The 19131-nt window shown below is 44.7% G+C and overlaps 1 protein-coding gene across 1 annotated transcript in view; it reads right to left on the bottom strand.

The window, feature by feature from the left end:
- Positions 1-1342: 1342 nt before the first annotated feature.
- Positions 1343-19131, bottom strand: part of LOC101570576 (transducin-like enhancer protein 4) — a gene marked incomplete at its 5' end in the record, with an annotated part of 147795 nt that continues 130006 nt past the window's right edge. The window contains 9 exons of the mRNA XM_023722988.1: positions 1343-3066; positions 4676-4752; positions 5095-5245; positions 5500-5647; positions 7378-7625; positions 8867-9116; positions 17795-17871; positions 18441-18634; positions 18998-19130. Of these exons, the coding sequence (XP_023578756.1) occupies positions 2959-3066; positions 4676-4752; positions 5095-5245; positions 5500-5647; positions 7378-7625; positions 8867-9116; positions 17795-17871; positions 18441-18634; positions 18998-19130 (1386 nt within the window). The remainder of the gene's footprint in view (positions 3067-4675; positions 4753-5094; positions 5246-5499; positions 5648-7377; positions 7626-8866; positions 9117-17794; positions 17872-18440; positions 18635-18997; position 19131) is intronic.

Consider the following 19131-nt stretch of genomic DNA (forward strand, 5'->3'; position numbering starts at 1 on the left):
TCCTAATCTCACTTCTGAAAACTGCTACAAGACTAGTATGGGTTGGTGGGGGCGGGTAGCTATGGGCAGGCTTTTCTGTGAGACAGGAATAAAGCCTTCAGCAGGGGCTACAGTTATGCAGCTCTTGGACTTCAGGGACGCCACTTCCTGGGATTGCCACCCTCTCCTATTCAAGGCTACCCAGAGGCCATGTCCCTCTATGGTGTCACTCTACAAGGCCAGCTCTGCGTCTGTGTATTGGCCACCGTGATTACCTCTCAGGGCCACGGGTTTTCAGGTATGTACACAAATAAGCTTCCTCAGACCCGCTTTTCCTGTTGGCTTTCTATATCTTGGGAACCAAGCGGGAAGACAAGCTGTGAAAAACCTGAGACTGTCATGTGTAGGTAATTAACATATGCAATGGAAACCAGCCTAGTGTTCTGCACATGCGGCTATCGAACACTTTCCCATGTCCAACAAAAACATCACTCTCCTGCCTACAGATGCACCTGTGAAGATGACCAGTCACCCGAGAACGTTCTGTGAAGTTTAATTGCTCAGCGCACCTGGATGGATGGATACCGCCGCAGGCTAAGGCACGCCTCTGAGCACTCACCTGGGGCATGTTGCTTCCGATCCAAGTGGAGCAGCCCTGCCAGACTCTGTTTCAGACCACTCTGGGGATCCCACCCTCCTCTCCTCTGCCTCATCCATGCTCAGATTTTTGAATTTCAGAAATAGCCAATTCCTTCAAGTTCCTTCTGGGCCCCACTCCTGCACCCACAACCAGCAGTAACCCAAGCAGCCTGGCGCTTCCAGAGCCCTCAGTATGGCTTCTGAAGTACTTCCCAAACCCAAATGGCTAGCACTGTCAGTGGGCTACCTCAGTGTCTGTCCCACCAACTCTCGGGCAGCGAAGAAATGCTCTATACGTCTGTGCTGTCCCAGACAACAGCCATTCGAAACAGCTGGCTCCTCAACACCTGAAATGTACTTGGGGCAACTAGTAAGCTGGCCTGTCCTGAATCTTAATATGATTAAGTTTAAATAGCTACAAAGTGCCTGGGAGTAACTAGGTCAAACAGTAAGGTTTTGAGTGATGTGACAATTTTTGGATAGCATTTTTTTTTTTTTTTTATGAATCAAAGCAATAATAAGTATTTGACAACCACCTGTTGTTAAATTCTTTTTACCCTTTCCAGCTCATCTTGAGTGAAAATACAAAATGAAAACAGCGACACTATGGAATCCACATTACTTTACAACCAATCTGCCTTGAATACAACTAGCAATTTTTAATACATGGGAATGACATAGCCAAGATAATAAAGGCAGTAAAACAAAGAATTAGAAAAATAAGCATACTAGAAGTTATTTATGTTTAATGCCGAAAAGTCTGAATGCACAAACAATCTACCATTATAGAAGTACTGGTGGTCAATACAACGCATTAGAACTATGTACAATGCACAGTTTAGTATCAAAATCTTTCTACACTGTAGAGTCTTACGAAACTGTTAATGACATCAAACACTAAGCACTTAAGACACCATCTTTTTCTGCTACCACATTAGGAACGTCAATGGACAGTCCATTTCGACTTGCAGCCTCCATCCATTTCTAGTATGAAATTATTTTTCTACGTATACAATAAAGTTTATCTACACGGTTCTTTTGATTTTGATCCATAGCAGCAAAGGCACTGTACATCAGCAGATCCACAGACTTAAAAGATTTTTTTTTAAAGCATTCAAACAAACAAAAAAATAATAAAAAAAAAGGAGTCACATATTATAGTTTAACAGCAACAACAACAACATAAAAGATAACACAATGTTTCTGGCACAATGGCACAGCCTGTGTCCACTTCAGGGACATCCAACTAAGACATGGAAAGAACCGGAGGTAAAGAAAGCAGTCCTCAGCCTGGGACCGAGTCCGTTCTTTTGTATTTTCCGGAGGGAGGTCTCGCACACCCTCCTCCGCTGTCCTTGTTTTATGAAAGGCTTGACTCGCACAGCGGTAGGAGTCCTTCCTGTATCTGTGCAGCTCCCAAAGAGCACGCCACAAAATAGCCCGTAATTCTCAGAACAACAAAACTGCCCAGATACACATCTCCTTTTGCAAAGAAAGGTGGCAAAAATATCCACGAGGGATTAAGTTCTCTCTTTGAGGCCCAATTTAACCTGTTCATCTGTCTATAATACAATTTAAAAAGGGAATTAAAAACATATTACAAAGACACTTGTCAACAAGTCAAAAAAAGGAAAAAGAAAAATGTCCAATTAACTCGTATCGAGTATCATCTAAAGCTATAGGTATATTGATTAAAGTTGTCAAAATAGACTCAAATGAATAGGACTTGGCCTGTCATGTTCTAATTGTTCAGCCAGATTTCCAAATATCTTTAAAATAAGTAGAAAACAGAAACAAAAAACCCCTAGTAACACAGCAACATATTGCTTCCTTGTGTAATTATACATTTCACATCTCTATACAGTCAATAGTCTACATTTAGTGACATTTTTAATCAATTATTTTAAACCTTCCTTTCCCCTCCTTTACCAAAAAAAGGGGAGGAAATGTATCAAATACAACGCACCTTCGTTATCAATGCAGGAGCAGACAGCTTTATTTAGTCAGTCATTGTTAGAAAGCCTTCTTTAAACAAAATAAATATATTACAAATATAATACATAATTAAAGATTCCGTTCACTGTTAAGTATGCTTATTCCATGTTCTTCCGAATAGACAGCTGAAGATTTGGTATCACAGGTTCTTAAGAGTATTCACAATTCAATAGCAAGGAGGAAGTGGGGTTAAGGAGGGGAATTAAACTCCACAACTGCAATGAGTATTGGAAATCCTTAGTTTTAGATGCAAGGGTAGGGAGTGACCAGAAAAAGAAAAACCCAAAAGATGAGAGCGCAAAGTGCTACGAGGAGGAGGAGTCCAGCTTGCATGAAGATTTGTCCTTAATAAATAACTTCATAGACTGTGGCCTTCTTATCTCCAGAGCCAGTGACAATGTATTTATCATCCACAGAGATGTCACAGCTAAGCACCGATGAGGATTCTTTGGACTAGGAAAGAAACAGATTAACAAAAAAACATTAAATATTAAATACTAAAGGAGAACCCTAGAGAACTGAGAGGTAGGCCTGGAGGACCTGGAGCAGGTGGGAAGCTAATACACTCTATGGAGCAAAAGGAAGCCTCACTGGGGACAGTGGGTACTGGGGACACTCGCCAGGCTGCTGAGGGACACCGGGAGGCAGACGAGCCAGCAGCAGGGGCAAGCACTCCAGTGAACGTGCAAGTCCCTATCTGATCTCTAGGCTCCAGACCGTAAGTCGGGCGTTACTGCTATGGAGGTCCCGTAGTGCCGTCACGTCTGCACCTAGATGGAGCTTTGGCTCAGCAGACGTCCGTCAACCTGTCTGAGCCCCAGGCTCCTTCAAGGGCAAAGGGGTCAGACACTTCCCGTCCAGCCACCTCTGAGTTCACTGAAGTAATACACAGGAAACAGCACTGAAAATACTGTATTTTCTGAGATAAAGTAAAGATACCAGGAAAAGGCCTAATGTTCTCAGAGTAAAAATAACACAAATTTCTAAGAAAAGAGAGCTTCAGTAGTTGAAAAGAAAAATGTACCCTATGTGAATGCTGTAGACACAGTGTACACCACGAAAGGTTCAATGTTAACTTTTATCTGCACTGTGTTCATTACAGAGATAACAAATGAAAATCGCAGGATGGTAGCCAGGAATCTGAAGAAGCTGAGCACAGCAGGTTTTAGACTTTTTTAAAAAAATTCCAACTGATAATAACCACTATGAGAGTTCAACATCCAGTACACATGAAGATGTAGTACTTACATTTAGTACTACAAAAGATGCCCTATAATATTTTTATTTCATTTGTTTAAAGAAGTGATGGCTGAAATGATCTAAAAGGTTGTGATCTACTATACGGAAAGCCCCGTGGCAGATTATGAGCTTCGTGACAGCGACAGTCAACCATTTTTGTCTTACCGACGACACTGCATGTTTTTTTCACGCAGTGTATTTTGGATACAACTAAAGTAATCTGTTGTGATGACTTAAAAACCATATATCTCTTATATTATTTCTTTTAAAAACAACATTAGATAATAGCAACCTAAATATAGAAGACTGAGAGTAAAGTCTTTAAACTTGCCTGTGATATTTTTCCAGTAAAAAAGAAGATACTACGTGCAGGCACACACATGAACAATTATCTTATCTATTATTTTGTCCTTTTACAAATAATTTCATAAAGACCATTAAGTTCCACTAAGGCAACCAAAATAATAAAATCAATCAAAATTTACTAAATTTTTCTGTAATATTCCCCCGGGTGAAAATTGGTAATACTAATAAAATATTTAAGGAAAATCTCAAGTTTTAAAATAAGAAAGACACACATACTCAGGAAAATTTCACTGAAGACCTAAAGCTCCCTCCCTGACATGGAAAAAGCAACAAAGGTGTGGGCTCTCTGTCTCTCACACACCCCTTCCTGTGCACTGCGGCAGAGAATACAGCGTAACTTCTGGGGTCTGAGGCACACGACGCCCCTGGAGGACACAGGGGAGACTATGGCTAACTGCTGCTAGGCAGTGTGCATGCAGCACCCGTTCGACAAACAAGTCACCCAGCTCGGTGTTACCTGGAATATGCTGGCCCCATAAGGTGTCCTCCAGGCGTTCAGAAGGTTGTCCTTTCCAGTGCTCACAAACCATTTGCCTGTAGGAAAGGGGTTTCAAAAGATGCAAAGTAAGTGTTACCCCTGTCAGGTACAGAAATTGGCCTTCAGAGCACCCGCTCCTCACAGAAACTCTCTGCACTTGTAACCAACAGGGGCTCTGCTCACTTCAGTCTCCCTCCTGGAGCTAATGAATCATTTGCAATGTTGAACTAAATTAATACCAGAAAGCCAGCCACATGGTATCAGGGAGGCAGGCATCAATGTGAGCTCCTGCTACTGCAACTGAAGAGGCCAGGTGAATGCAATGAAGGACCCAGCTTGGATTCAATCAAGGCAGCGAAAGTTCTGGTTGACAGAAACGAACAAAGGAGCTTGCTTACCACAGTGGGCAAACTTGAGGGATAGCACACAGCTCTCGTGAAGATGCAACTGGTATTTGTCTGGCTTGGTGACATGCAACACTTCCACATTACTGTTCTCCATCCCCACTGCAAGCCACTCTCCAGTTGGACAATAGCCCAGAGAAAAGATCTAGGATTAAAAGGGGAAATTGCGGCTATGGAAGATGGACTTTAAAAAACCAACCAGACAACAACAACAACAAAAAACTAGAAAACCAGCAGGTACTGTCTCTTCTGGGGAAATAAAGATAATGTGAATTATAGAGGAAGAGACCAAAATTAAGTGGATGAAGCAAAGTAACCCATGGTTGAAAGTGCCCTCCCTTCCTTGGGGTTCGGGTTCATAAAGCCACAGTCTCTCGAATGTCACAGCACGAGACAAACCTGCGAGGTGAAGTCGTGCTGCTGCAGCTGCCGCCCCTCACGCAGGTCCCAGGACCTGACGGTGTTGTCCAAGCCACCTGTCCAGAGCTTGGTGCCATCATTAGAAATGTCAATACAGCTGGCTCCGTCCGTGTGGCCCTGGAATTGCCTAAAAAAAATGTAAAAATGGAGAGAAAGCCTTCAAAAATCTGGAATTCCATAGAAGTCAGTTTCAAAGCAGGCCTCCTTATCTGTTGATTTGGTTTTGTTTCGTTGCATTTTCTAATTATTCACAATAGTAACAAAACCTATGCTGACCGCTGTCTGCTTGAGTTCCCAATCTGCAGGTTCACAAAACCATGAATGGAAAATATTAAAAAAAATCATCTGTATCACTATGTAGACTTTTTTCCTTGACAGTATTTCCTGAATGATAGAGAACTACCTACGTACGATTTACCTTGTACCTGGTATTATAAGTCATCTAAAGGTGACTCAAAGCACACAGGAGGGAGTGCACAGGTTACGTGTAGATACATGCCATTTTGCATGAGGCACTGAAACTTTCCTACACTTTGGTATCCTTGGCCACCCTGAACCCTGTCTTCCACAGATAATGGCGATGACCGTGTGAGAGACTGTAGGTTAATCCACATGATAAATTTCCTGTGCTGTTTATTTTTAAATACTTAGCTCTTTAAATTATTTATACCAAAATATGACTGTTAGTACTGATGCATTTAAGAAAAGTAATATTAACAGAAGAAAATGCATATGTACATGGCCTCATCAGAGATAATTCCAAGACCTGCTCTGTCTCTGAGATATGGAAGAGGCTGTGAAGACACGTCTTCCTTCTGTAGAGGAGTGGAGATAGCACAGGGGATGGGAAAACACAACAGCCAGACAGCAGCAATCCAGGGACAGAAAGGCTGTGTTCTCCAGAAGCGCGTGGAAGGCCTCTGGTGGGATTCCCGTCTGGGGTTCATGCCTGGTGCAGGTACAGTGCACTGGGAGGGGGCTGGAAGCAGCTCTACAGCTGAGCCCTACTCCAGCACAGCAAGCCTGATAACTGTTTCATTTTGATCTACACATAGAGTGCAGCCCTTCAAAATCAGACAGAGAGCAAAGGCCATTTCTCTTCACAGATACATACTGCCTTGTAGCTGGGGTTGACCACAACCTTTTCATACTCTTGGGCTGACACCACCCTGCACCTGCCACATCGTTGGTGCAGACAGATGGAGAATCTCTAAGACCTCCCCCAGTAGTATGCTACCTATATATAATCTCATTCCCAAATAAATTCTGGTGCTGGCTTTCTCCGTGGTACAGAGAGCTAATCCAAAGTGCTTCAGGGTGAGTGGTGATCAAGGCAGTTCCTGGCTGATGGAAAATGCTAAGGTGCAGTCTGGTGAGACCAACTACGTTCAAGACACACGACATCCAAGACGCACCGTGCCTTGCGAGCCTTCTCTATCAGGACCATCAACGCTAATGGTCTGATAGCAAGCACAGACGGCCAACTGCAGACATGTAATGGTCTAATGAGGTCACAGGACCAATACGTACATGAATTATGTCAAAACGAATCTGAACTGGTGATGCTTAGTATATAATGCCAAGAAATGAAAAAAAAAAAAAAAAACTGCTTCATTTTATGAAGTACAGTTTAGAAAAAGATTTTTAACATTAGTTTTGTCAGTAGCATCTTAAAATAGACCTGTCAAAACAAATTTTTAGTGAGATAATTAAAACCTATCTATTTCATTTGGACACAGATACAAACACACACGTACATACAAGTATACACACAGGCATGCACACGTGCCACACACACGGTGGTTCAGCGAATGGAGGAACATCAGCTCCTGCTTTAAGCAGAACCTGCTGACCTACCTCACCAGCGTCTGGTTGTGCAGGTCCCACACGGCGATGTTGCCATCGCTGCAGCAGGAGAAGCAGACCTTGGAGTCGGGGCTGATGGCCAGGGCGTAGCAGGCAGGGGCCGAGGACGTCAGCTCTGCTTTGATGCGCGGGGTCGGAGCTGCCAGGTCCCAGATGGACAGAGTACTGGCTTCCCCTCCAACAATTAGGGTGCGACCATCAGGGAGCAATCTACAGGAGCGGATGTAGTTATCCCTGTTCTACAGAGACAAAACCCATCAAAGGATTACTCATGAGGAAAGGAAAACAGCATTAACACGAGAGCAGAAATCCATAAAAGTATTGTGTTCCCTCCTGGTTTAATGAGCCATTTATACTTATGACAATGATAAAGTAGATTAATGCTAGAAAATTACATGAAATTAAGGAAGTACTTAAACTTGATCTACAAATTTAGTACTGAGATATTTAATCTTAATTAGCATCATAATGCAGACTTAAGAGCATGCGTGGCACACAGATGTTCACATACATGCACTCGCACGGCTCTGCCAGCCCCATCGTGCCTAGGCCAGGGGCCCTGCACGTGCCGCTATGGCTGAGGACCCTGCTTCTGCAGCCACAGCTCCCAGAACTCTGTTCCTTCCACCAAGCCCCACATTACAGAACAAGAGGGCACTATGCATCGGAATGAAGCAGGATCTAGAGGAGGAGAAACTTGATCAAGGGTAACTAAGGGACAGGAGGAAGAATTCTCCCCAGTTCGTGGGATTACAAGAATCTAATGTAAATTTAATGCTGTCAAACTGACCTAGCCTCCTGATGCCAGAAGGAAGAAACCAGGCTGAAGTGTCCTATGCAAGCCAAGGGTAAGTAAGAGTATACCTGCTAAGAGGATTCCGGTGTGTGCCACATGAAGTAGCCGTCACTCTATGTGGAGACTTTCAGGTACATTTTCACACACTTTCAGGTATAGCACCTCTAATGTTATTTATTTAATGTATTTGGTTGTTGCAGGGTCTCACTACACAGCTCGGACTCATGGTGATCCTCCTGCTTTCAGCCTCCCCAGGGCTAGGATTACAGGTGTGTGCAACCACACCTGGACTCTGTGGCCAGCTTAGCCTGCCTTGAAGGTGGGCTGGTGCGTCATGTGGTGCCAAGGATCAAATTGCAGTCCCTGCAATTGCCTAAGCAGGTGCTTTAGCCCTCTGAGCTATCTCGCTGGCCTTTAAGGTTTTTCTTAACTTCTTTATCAGACAGTTCAGCAAGTGATTTGCCTTTCTTGAGGTTGAAAAACTGTACTGAAGATCGTGCACACATAACCAGCTAGAGATGTGCCTTGGGAAGCCAAGGGAGAAACAGCTGAGGTGACAGCATGCCTCTGAGGGACAGCGTGCCGCTGGGTCCAGCACCTAGTGGTGCTGCTCACACTCCTCCCCCAGTACCCACGCAGTTTGTTGAGTCAGGGTCTAAGTCCTGTGTGTGCCTGCTCACTCACCAGACAGTCCAGCTGGGAGACGGGACTCTTGTTGCCAGGGTGGCTGATGTCCCACACCTTGACGCAGCCCTTGCCGCCCGTGTACACGTGCCTCGTGGGGTTGCTGATGGTGACCGCGCACACCACCTCCCCGTGGTTGAGTGTGTTGATCTGGCGAGCATGTCGGGGGATTCCAGGTCCAATGAGGGCATCAGGGGGGAAGGGGACCGGCTGCATCTGACCATCCGCACTAACGTGAAAGGAGTAGGCTCTAAAGGAGAGAAGACAAGACAGGAAGAAAGAAATGCACAAAAGATGTTACTAAGCTCTTCAGCGTAACAAGAAAGACAACATTTTCAGTGCTACTTGAGATGTGCAAGCAGGTCAGATTTACTCAATACAAAGGAAATAATGCAAGTTTCAGTGATGCTGCTAAACCCATGATCAAACCTCAGGCTGTTACTGGCTACCGGGTATCAGTTGTTACCAACCATCTCTGAACTTCACTTCTGAGCTCTAAAAGTAAGAGGATGTACCTACCTCTCAGAGAAATAAATAAGGTAACTAATATCAAGGACAACGCCTACTCTTAGGTTATGTTATAAACTTGCACTGCCTTCTACAGTGACTCCGAGGCTTGTGATCAGATTTTGCCTAACGATCAATTTACTCCAATCAAGCAACTTAACTAATGGAAATCAGGAAGCTACAACTGTGAAGCTCTCGGGAGCGAAGAATCTCCAGGCATAGATGATGAGATGGCAGATGTGTTAAAAAATTAAAGTCCCATTTCAACACTCTGCTTAGACTTGATAATCACAAATCCTAGTAAACCTGAATGGCAAGAGGACATGAGAAAGCATCCTTCGTGGCAGCTCCAGGGCCCACAGCGGGCAGCCACTGGCAGTAAGATCTGCAGTCCATAACCAAGGAAAGCCCTGCAAAGATGAAATCATCTGATTCTCAGGTGTGACTGAAGTCGGCAGGGGCGTGAGGAGGCGGGCTGCAGGCAGGAGGGGCTGGCTCTACATGGGGGCTGCAAGGCCATTGGGGAAATCATGCCCTGCTACTTCAGTATGGAGTCCGGGCACATGTTCTGTTGATGGGAAGAAGTCTGCTAAGGATGCGCCGAAGGGCACGTATGGGTGCACCAAGGACAGGAGCCTGAACTGAAACAGGGACGCTCAGTATCAAACTGTAAGTCAGTGGTTTCTTAACACAAAAACCCTCAGGCATGTCACGTTTGTCAACATTGAGCCCTTCATTGAGGAGCCTTCATCAGCCATCTGAATGCATCCAGAAGAATCAAGGGCACACTGTGGCATGCAAGAGGTAGGAGCCAGACGCAGAAGCCTTTACTTTCTCAAAACTACAGAGAGCCACAGGAGAGAGCAGCACACAGACTTTCTAGAGGGGAAGGAGGTGGGAGCCAGAAGGCCGATGAGCAGAAGCCTTTCCTTGAGTCAAATCAGTAGGACTTGGGGACACAGTAAATATGTGGCCTGAGAAGACAGGATTCCACTCAGGGATGGGGGAGCTGAAAGAACTGGTGACTATGACAAGGCAGCCTAACTCAATGGTCCACACGCAGGGATATGGTTTTGCTGAAAGTGAGGGCCAATGAAAATTAAAACACCTTCAATTAAGGAGTGAGGCTGGACTAGAAATGATGTATGGTCAACCACAAACTAAGATGGCTGAGGCTGCGGGGCAGAAAGAATGATCTAGAAGCACCTTGTGTGGTGAGCAGCAAATGCCCTGCCCAGTCTAAGTGAAGGCTTAGAGTTAAGGAATCCACAGCAAAAACAGTCAGAGGGACAGATAAATTATGAACAGAGACTATATGCAGAAAGGAGAAGACAGTCAATGATGTGAAGATGTACAGAGAGGTTCAGCCACTGAATGTATTTCTTGAGGATCCTTGTGTGTCAAGCGCTATGCTCAGGATGGAGGGAGAAAGAATCTCACACACTCTATTTTCCCAAGCAGCTGGTGGAGCTGAGGACAGAGTGAGATGCTCACACAAGTAATTCTAAGAAGATCAGAGGCCAGCACTGGGAATGACAGAAGCCCTATGGCACTGTGGGAATCTCAAGACAGGATGTTGAGTATGGGAAAAAAGAAGGAGGAAGAGAGAACAAGCCCATCCAGCTCACATTTATTCATAGCCTCCTATGTTTCAGACACTGTTAAGTAGGAGGGAATGAGAGGAGGAAAAGTCAGCCTGTTTTCACACCAGCCTGCATCTTTCAGGGGAAAATGGAACAAAGCACCAAGTAGAAGGAACAGTCACTGTATGTGCCTTGAAGCTGGGCAGCATTCAACACTGTGACAGGATGTGGGCTTGAAGAGCAAGGAAGGGCCGTGTAAGCTGTGCTAAGAAGTCCGGCGTTACTAGAATAGAAGGCAAGCCACTGGAAGTTTACAACATGACTGTTAAGATACTGAAGGACCACAGTGGTTGCTGGATGAAGAATGGGTTGAAGGTGGATAGATCCAAAAGGGTAACTCTACCGGGGGCCATTTTAGGAGACAGACCAGGGCACAGAGACTCAGTTAGGTGGCCAGAAATAGTCCACGCTGGGCAAGATGCTTGGTTCTTAGAGGTAACAGAGGTGAGACCAACTCTCATGAGACTGAAAATGCAGGTGGTGGGAAGTTACATAGGGCAGATATTCATTAGGGACAAGGCAGCCAATGAAAGTGAAGTTATTGTGAGTTTGTCCATGCGGACACAAGTATCAAGGCTGGCAGTGGGTAGGGAAAGACTAATCCTTGGGCTAAGTCTTTAACAAACTGGAGAAAAACTTCAGCAAGCCAGAAAGAAGAATCAAATGGCACAGGTCTGCAAAGAAGCAAGACTCTTTATAAGGGGCAGAAAAGCTTAGTTCGCCAAGAGCCTGAGGCAGAGGGAACAGGGGGAACCAGTGCATTGTGGGGTACGAACAAACTGTGGGTTAACCCCGCCCCCCCCCCCGAAGGTAGCCTATGCAGGGGTGACCTCCAGCGCGAGTCAGGCTTTAGTTCAGGCAACGTGTTCCTACAGAAAAGCTGAGACTCTGAGGGATGATGACCAAGAAAAAGGCTAACTGATTTAGCAATTAAGAGGTCATAAAGACTAAATCTTAAAGGACAGGAGAGGAAGGTTATTCCAAGTTCAGATGTTGTTATACATTCTTAATGATAGTTTCTTTGAAAAGACATCCCTTTTTCCACTCTAGAATCTTGAAATGGTTTTTTAAAGGTACTTGAGAATTTAAACAGTTAAGCAACCACACATACAGTTCCAGCAAGGTCACTGACAGAATATCCTGAACTTAAAAGCACTCTGTAAGAACCTCCTGCACTCAAACAACTTCCTGTCAGAGGCTCTACGTGAAGCTCCAGAGCCCAAATACATGCAGGACTCAGTGTGGCTCTCTGTCCACTGCTGGCACACGTGCAGTATTCAGGACTGAAAGCCCAGAGCACTTAGCTAACTGAGGCCAGCTCTTCGGTGTGTAACAAGCAAAAAGTAGTGGAGTACATAAAGAAAACCACCGTTTCCAGGAGTCACACAATCTCAGGCTCAGCACCGTCTTGCTATCAAGGTGGATGTCTCAACACTCTTACCTAGCAATGACAGCTTACCCACGTGCTGGGAGGTAAACAACAGCTAAGAAGAAAGCAGCGGGGAAGACAGCCTCGTCCCTGAACGGCTTATGATGTACGGAGGCTGATGAGGCGATCACACAAGTGGCCAAACCACCAGGTCATACTCCAGGGGTAGCAGGATTCTGAAGTGGTTTGAAAAGAAAGATGAAAGTGCTGTTTCATGAGACACGAGGTACTAGTCACAGGTTCTGAAAAAATGCAGAGGATTTATTCAATCTGAAGAGAAACCAGAGAAATCATGGGTTTGAAAGAAAGGACAGAGTTCACCAAGGTGGAAGAAAGATGGGAAAAATACTTCATCAGGCAGGAGGTGCAGAGAAGAGACCAAGAACTCCAACAGAGGCTCTGGGGAACCTCTGGATCACTTTCAAGTTCATTTCCTCAAAAGTGACCTCCAAAAAAAAAAAAATTTAAAAAAAGTGACCTCCAAGTGAGTAAGTGGGGTGACGGTCAGAACAGTGTGACAAAATATGGCAGTTAGAAATCCATGAAATTGAAAAAATGCAATGCTGACCTTCAAAGGTGAGGGTTCTGGGGTGAGAAGAGGGTACGACATTACTGGGGCAAAACCATTACAACATAGATTTGGCTACAAGGAAGAGAATGTCACTACAGTTGGGGTCTACACAGTGATGGCAAACCTGCTAGAGATGAGTGACAAACTGCAACCCCAAACCCACTTACTTATTGCAAAGTGCCAACTCTGCAGTGAAACCCAAATACTGAGGTTCTAGAAAACACAATTCTGTATTAGTATCTTCTGTCTTAAAAGAACATCACATGGGCCACAGATTCACCACCTCAGACCATGATGAAGGCTTGGTACTAATGCAGGAGGTGGCGGTGCCTTGGGGCCATGGGCTCGCCAGCGAGCAAGCTGCACCCTGGGGACTCTCACCCACCTATCTTTCCTTCTGTGTTTTGCAGGCTTTTCTGCTAGCTGGCAAGAGAAGCAGTGTCCTTTGCCACATTACCCCCACGACGTCCTGCCTTGCCAATGCCCAGAATGCAATGCAGCTAATTGGCCTTGACCTGTAAACTGGGCCAGAACAGAACCTTCCCTTCCCATAGGATGATCACTGCAGGTACCTTGTCAGTGGCAAAAAGAGGATACAGGTGAACAGGAGCAGCAGAAACAACCGTCCTGTCACCTAGGTGAGTGCTCAGGGACAGGAAGCGAAGCCGCGAGGCCAAGGACGGCACGATAAGAGGCAGGCGTGCGTGTGCAGGTCTGGAGACCTGGTGAGTGAGACGTGACGAGGGAGCACACAATGGCCGAGCCTCTGGGGCTCAGGAGATCAAGACCAGGTGCTGGCAATTATGAAAAAGTAGGGACATAGGGGGGAAGGACTAATACATGACAGTCATTTCTGCATATAATGAATGTGAGGTGTAAGTAATACACAAGATGCATAGTTAAGACATTCAACGAACAACTAGAAATGTAAGTCTAGACAGGGAATGGGACAGCTAGTGACCCACAACGCCCACAAGCACGCACACGCCCACACACACCAGTGGAAACTCAAGAGTGAAGAGCAGTCCTCGGGTAGACCTGGTGAAGTGAAGAGAAGAGAGCTGAGAAAACTGTCAAGCCTGGCTCTGAGGACGACACTACATCTCCAACTTTCAGTGAGGTCCAATGTGTGTGTTCAAGTTGTTACTTTATTTGGATCACCTTCTCTGATGAAGAACAAGCATAATAAAAGAAAGCTCTTGGCCTTCCAACCTCCACCTCTTCCTGCTGCACTAAAGAAGCCTGGTTCTGTCTCGCTGTGTTCATCCCTCTCAAACATCTTCAAGTGTCCAACACCCCACAGATAGGACTATACAGTGGCTTCATAATTAAGGGTCTGACTGCTATACTTTCAGAAGCATGATAGAAAATTAGCATATAAAATTAGCCACTCACCAGCAGCTCGGTTGGCAATATACACTTGAAGATTTTTACTGTGTATTAGGTATTTTTCCCATTTTGAAAGTCTTACTGTACACAAACAAATGCATCTATGCATCTTCGAGGAAATATTTCTGAAGTCTGAATAGCCTGAAGTGAAGCCCATAAACCTGAAATCATTTTGTTTGCTACATTTAAAAATCAAATCTCATAAGTTATTGATAATTGATTGGTTTTGATCAAATGTTTATACACTACTTATAAATGTCTCACGTAAGCAGCAGCTAAAGTAGGTAGTCCATTTCTGGCTTGTGAAATTAAACTACATAGTCATTCGAACCACCATAATAGGCAGGAAAACTCAATATGAATTATTAGATAAATTGTACTCTGTTCATTACCTTCATGTATGCATTCTTAATTACAATTTTTATAACACCTAGCAATTAATTTTGTAAAAATTACCAAGACAGATACGCAACTGTTCCCTTTCTGGAGAATGGCAATTATTTTGTGAGTGTATGTGGTAGGCAGGTCTTTGCGTGATTTAGTATTTTATATCCTAGCGTCTATAGGATTTTAGTTGAAAACCATGCCTCAAGACCAAGCTTCACAAATTCTGTATCTTACAATAATCATTATGCTCACTTCTGCTGTAAAAATCTGTAATAAAAGTAGGTCATCTCTATATGCGTAAATGAACGGGAATTTGTATCTTGATGACCTCTTACATAAAAAAATACCAAGGACAGAAATTACAGAATCCAACTACTCAACCCAAACTTGTTACTTCTGCCCCAAATACACAGTGCACCTTCTACTACTTGAGAATGTGGGCCCTGCTGCCATAGCTGCTGTAAGTCAGCCACCACGTTATCAAAACCCGTGCTCATCAGCAGCACGTCACCAAGATGTTCATCTACGCACTCCTCCTGCTGAGAAGTCAAGTGAAGCTCACAAAGTCAGGAAGCTATGGCTAAAGGCACTTTTCCTATTGCTCAAGTGGCAAAATCAAAATTCAAACAGGTCTGTCAAAAACTCCTAAATCTGTAATAGCAAAAGCCACCCCACCTCTGCCAGCAGACTTCAGTTTCTTAGTTGCCCAGGTCATAGTTCCTGCTCCAGCTGCTCCTATCTCTTAGAAACAGCTGATCACTGTGATGCATAGCTGATCTCTATGCTACGCACTGTACAGAGCAATCTCCAACTGACAAGCCATTCTGCCTCTGTACTTCCTGCTTGCTATTCCCATCTAAGCCATAGACCACCAGAGATCAGAGCTGACATGCTGGGATTGATCCCAATCAGTGCCCACCGAGGTACATAAATCTGCCTCCAAATCCTCAGCATCATTTTGGTGTTTCTGCTTGCCGTTACAAATCCACGTGGGTCAACATAATCCATCATGTCACATGTTTTTTTTCTTTTTTTGGTAAAGAGTCATTTGCCAAATGCATTAGGGGTTGACTCCTTCATTCCTCAGAACAGTTCTTAAAAAACCCTCCAAGTCACTGATCTTCCCAAAGGGATGGTAAAATTTTTATATACCCAGAGTCGAACTAGAGGAAAATGCAAGGCTCAGAAACACCTCAAGCCAGGTGTGATGCCACAGCCATTCAGCTGGCTAAGCCCAAACAAGACTGCTGCTGTTCAGTTAGATGCAGACAACACACTTATACTTGAAACCTTAAGCAAAGCCAAATCAAGAAGCTGCCCTGTCCAGCTCTGCATGCAGCTGTTGTTACCCTACATAGTGACTATGCAGCACCTGGAAAAGGACCCTAAAGGTGCCCCTCCATCTCTGCCACCCATGACACCAGTTCGCGTGGAATTTGTAGGCATTCATGCAGTTATTTGATTAATCCTATGACCTTGTTATTTAGTCACTGCTTGAAAGGGAACAAACTTTTACCTTCAAATACATCAAGAGTTCTCGGTCAACAAGACTTGTTGGTCTGTCAACAAGTACTTGCAGAAAACACAGGTACACAGAGTTTTATGATAATCGATGTTTATACCTTCAATTCTCAAGGAACTTGAAGTCTCATTTGCCTTGTTTCCCTTATTAATCAGTCAAATATTTACTGAACAACTCGGCTACCGAGTTGGCATCATGTTTGATGCAGAAACGAAGATTAAGGTAGAGTCTGCCCAGGTTCCTACTGGTCAGATGGCAAGGAAAGAGACGTGCAAAGGAGGCACATTTAACACAGACAGCAGCAAGCTGGAATGCACAAGAGGACACATCCAGGTGACAACTGAGTGAAGGAATAAGCACAGAGAGGGTAGACAAGGAAAGGAGCAGTACATATTCTCCTATCCACTCAGACTCTGAGCCCTAACTACGAACCAGGTGTCACATAAGGCACTGAAGTCATTTCTATAACTCAATGTCAAGCAGTGCTGCCCTGGGAAGAGATAACACTATGAATGAACATAAGGAAGATGAGGGACTAACTAGAGAGGAAGAGGAAAGGAGGGTGGGGTGGCATCCTGCGAGAGGTACCAGGACAGGTCATCTGATGTCAGGGACAGACCTGGAGGGAGACAGCAAGCCACAGGCACTTGCTGTACGAGGCTGGCCATTACCAGGCGTCAGGTTTGGACAGCACCAGACGTGGGAAGGCAGCAGTGTGGCAGACGTGTACAGGGATGTGGCGCTGATGACAAAAGGAGGGAGTAAACAGGCTAATAAAGACATAGAAGCTTGGAGGGGGTGTTTCCCAAAAGAGAAGAGGGAATCCCAGTTGGGACTTTAAAGGCAGCGCCAAAGCCACTTTCCAGTAAAGTCCTGTGTCTAGGACAAGGAAGCTGATTAGATAGAGAACTGGTAATAATAAAAGATACACATTACTGTGAAGTGAAGAACATAGACCAAGAGATGGAAAGTGAACAAAACACACGAGAGGAGGCTGGGAAGGCCGTGCACTTTGTGTCCGACGACTCTGGGAGCTCGTGAACCCAGGGCCAATGATTAATGAGTACAAGAAGCCAGCTGAGGAGCTGCATTTGCCAGAAGCAGGACTCGGAATGGGACTGCCCTCTTTTCTTTTCTGCCCTTGGGCATGTCTCTTTCCTACATGTTAAAGTTTTGAGCACCCAGGTTTGCCCATGCTTTTGTGAACAAAGACCTGCCTGAAAATCAGTGACAGACATAAGAGAAGCCCTGGCTGTCAGGCTGCCCTGCAATCTGCATTTCCATGTTAAAATTCGAAGTTTTTAGAGTGAACACACACAATCTCACTTCATTACCTCCTTTCCTGTGCTAAGATACAATAAAACTATTTGGCCCTAGGGATAACCCCAGGCCAACACTGTCTCTCATGTTCACGGTCAGAAGGGCTGACAAAGGGCCAGGGCTCACCACGTAGTGAGCAGAAAAGGCACGGGGTACTCACGGCTTTCCTCCTGGGATGCCTGTCAGGTTTGGAGGTATCGCTGGCACACGCATGTGATGGTGCGGATCAAACCCCACCTGGAATTTCCCCACACAAAATGATTAATCAGTATTACACTGACTTATATATTCTAGTCATCTTTCTTAAAACCTGTGGAAACAGATCCTTTGAAAATGAAAATTCTGCAGATATAAACCACAAGTAATCACTGGTAAAATGATAGCACCTTGCCAGGGAGATAGCTCAGCAGCATAAGCTCCTGTCTGGCAAGCGCTAAGTCCTAAGTTCAATCTCTGGTACTGCAAAAATCAATTGATCGATTGATCAATCAATCAATCAATCAATCATAGCCTCTTTAAGATTGAATGGTTTCACACTAAGAATGGAATAAAATGAACAAAATCAGAAATGAAAGGTTAATTATGTTATTTAATTCTGTGAATCTAAATGTCTAAAATAACCCATTTAAAAAGATGTGAAAAATAAACTTTTTTTGCTTTCCAAAAATAAACAGATCAAGATCTAACGTGCAGTTTTATTTCCAAATGTCTTCAGATCTCCCCAGGAAAATTCATTCTTGTAAAAAACTACATTCAACAGTGGAGGAATAGCCTGCACTCCAAAGTGTCATTTTGTAAAAACATACCACTGGTGATCTTCCATAGGCAGCCGCGGCAGCAGCAGCAGCAGCGGCGGCACTCATCTGCGGGGAGATGTTGTGCAGCCCGGCGTAGGCGGCTCCAGGGCTTGTCAACTCCCCATTCATCCCGGCGTGGGGCACAATTCCGAATGGGGTTGGATATGGACAAGGGACAGCCATGGGGGTCCTCAGGCTGGATGCTGCAGACCAAGATGGTATGAGGGCGGGGCACAGTCCAGAACACAAGGAGCAATATTAAAGACACACTTAAACGTGTTAACAAGTACAGTCCACGGTTCAAACAAACTTATTTGAATATTTGCAAAAAAGTCCATCAAGCCTTCAAAGGGCTTCGTTCATTCACTACATAGAATACCTAGTACATACTAAACAAACAGGCTTAGTGCCAGGCTCCTGGTTTGGGACAAATGACACAGCACCTACAGCCACTCAAAGCCAGCCATTACTACATCTAATGTACTGCACTGTTTTGAGTCACGTTAAATTCTTTGAACAACAGAAACATAAAGGTAATACAGAAGGAAACTTCTCTCCTCACTCACCCAAGGGGTCCACTCCTGGTGGTTTTCCAGACACAGGCCTCAGTCCGGGAGTGGAGTTACTGCCTGGGGTGGGTGCATCCGTTCGTGGAGTAGGGGTATTGGACTTGGACACAGGAGTAGTAGATTTTTCATTC

This window comes from Octodon degus, unplaced genomic scaffold (assembly GCF_000260255.1).
Source record: "Octodon degus isolate 3935 unplaced genomic scaffold, OctDeg1.0 scaffold00095, whole genome shotgun sequence".
Classification (NCBI taxonomy): Eukaryota; Metazoa; Chordata; class Mammalia; order Rodentia; family Octodontidae; genus Octodon; species Octodon degus.